At 74.8% G+C, this 631-nt stretch overlaps 1 protein-coding gene across 1 annotated transcript in view; it reads right to left on the bottom strand.

The window, feature by feature from the left end:
* The window catches only part of NOM1 (nucleolar protein with MIF4G domain 1), a 16394-nt gene that overhangs the window by 8349 nt on the left and 7414 nt on the right, over nucleotides 1-631 (bottom strand). Inside the window, exons 6-7 of the mRNA XM_004694395.2 lie at nucleotides 255-477; nucleotides 10-141 (exon numbers count right to left, since the gene is read on the bottom strand). Coding sequence (XP_004694452.2) covers nucleotides 10-141; nucleotides 255-477 — 355 coding nt within the window. The remainder of the gene's footprint in view (nucleotides 1-9; nucleotides 142-254; nucleotides 478-631) is intronic.

The following is a 631-nucleotide window of genomic DNA, read 5'->3' as shown; positions in this document are numbered from 1 at the left end:
GCCCCGCACCTCGTACCTGTTGATCAGGCCTTTGACGCGTCTCTTCAGCCGCTCGAGCTCCTGCGCCTTCTCGGGGTCCACGGCCGCCTCGGCTCGCCTCCCAGGGGCTGGGCTGCACGCTTCCCCGTGCCCAAGGGGCCTCTGCTGGGAAGGGCGGGGGCGGTGACCGGTGGGTGCCCCGCGCCGCACGGCGCCCGCTGTCACGGCCGGTGTGACCCTGGGGTGCTGCACTGGGAGGCGCGGCCCTGCCCCGCGCCTGTGCCCAGCGCCAGCTCCCGGGGCCAGCCTTCTCCCGCACACTTGTCCACACAACCTAAATGCGCGCAGCGGCCGGGGAGCGGCCTGCTGTCCCCGGCCCGGTCCCCCTCAGGGGTCCGGCCCGAGCCGTGGCTGGAGACGACCGCGTGTCCCCAGCAGGCCACAGTCAACTGCGCCGGCAAAGCAGCTGGCACACGGAAGCCGCCGCAGATCCCGGGGCTCGGGAGAAGGGGCCCGAGGCAGGGTCCCGCAGCAGCCGCGCGGGGAGGGCACCCAGGGGCTCTGGCACAGGGCACCGCATCGTGGGGGGGTCTCAGCAGGCGGGCGAGGCCCGGCCGCCCCTCTGGGGTCCGGAACTCCAGTTCAGGGAGCC

This window comes from Condylura cristata, unplaced genomic scaffold (assembly GCF_000260355.1).
Source record: "Condylura cristata isolate star-nosed mole 26May11 unplaced genomic scaffold, ConCri1.0 scaffold00042, whole genome shotgun sequence".
Taxonomy (NCBI): domain Eukaryota; kingdom Metazoa; phylum Chordata; class Mammalia; order Eulipotyphla; family Talpidae; genus Condylura; species Condylura cristata.
This window is presented reverse-complemented; position numbering and strand designations above follow the sequence as displayed.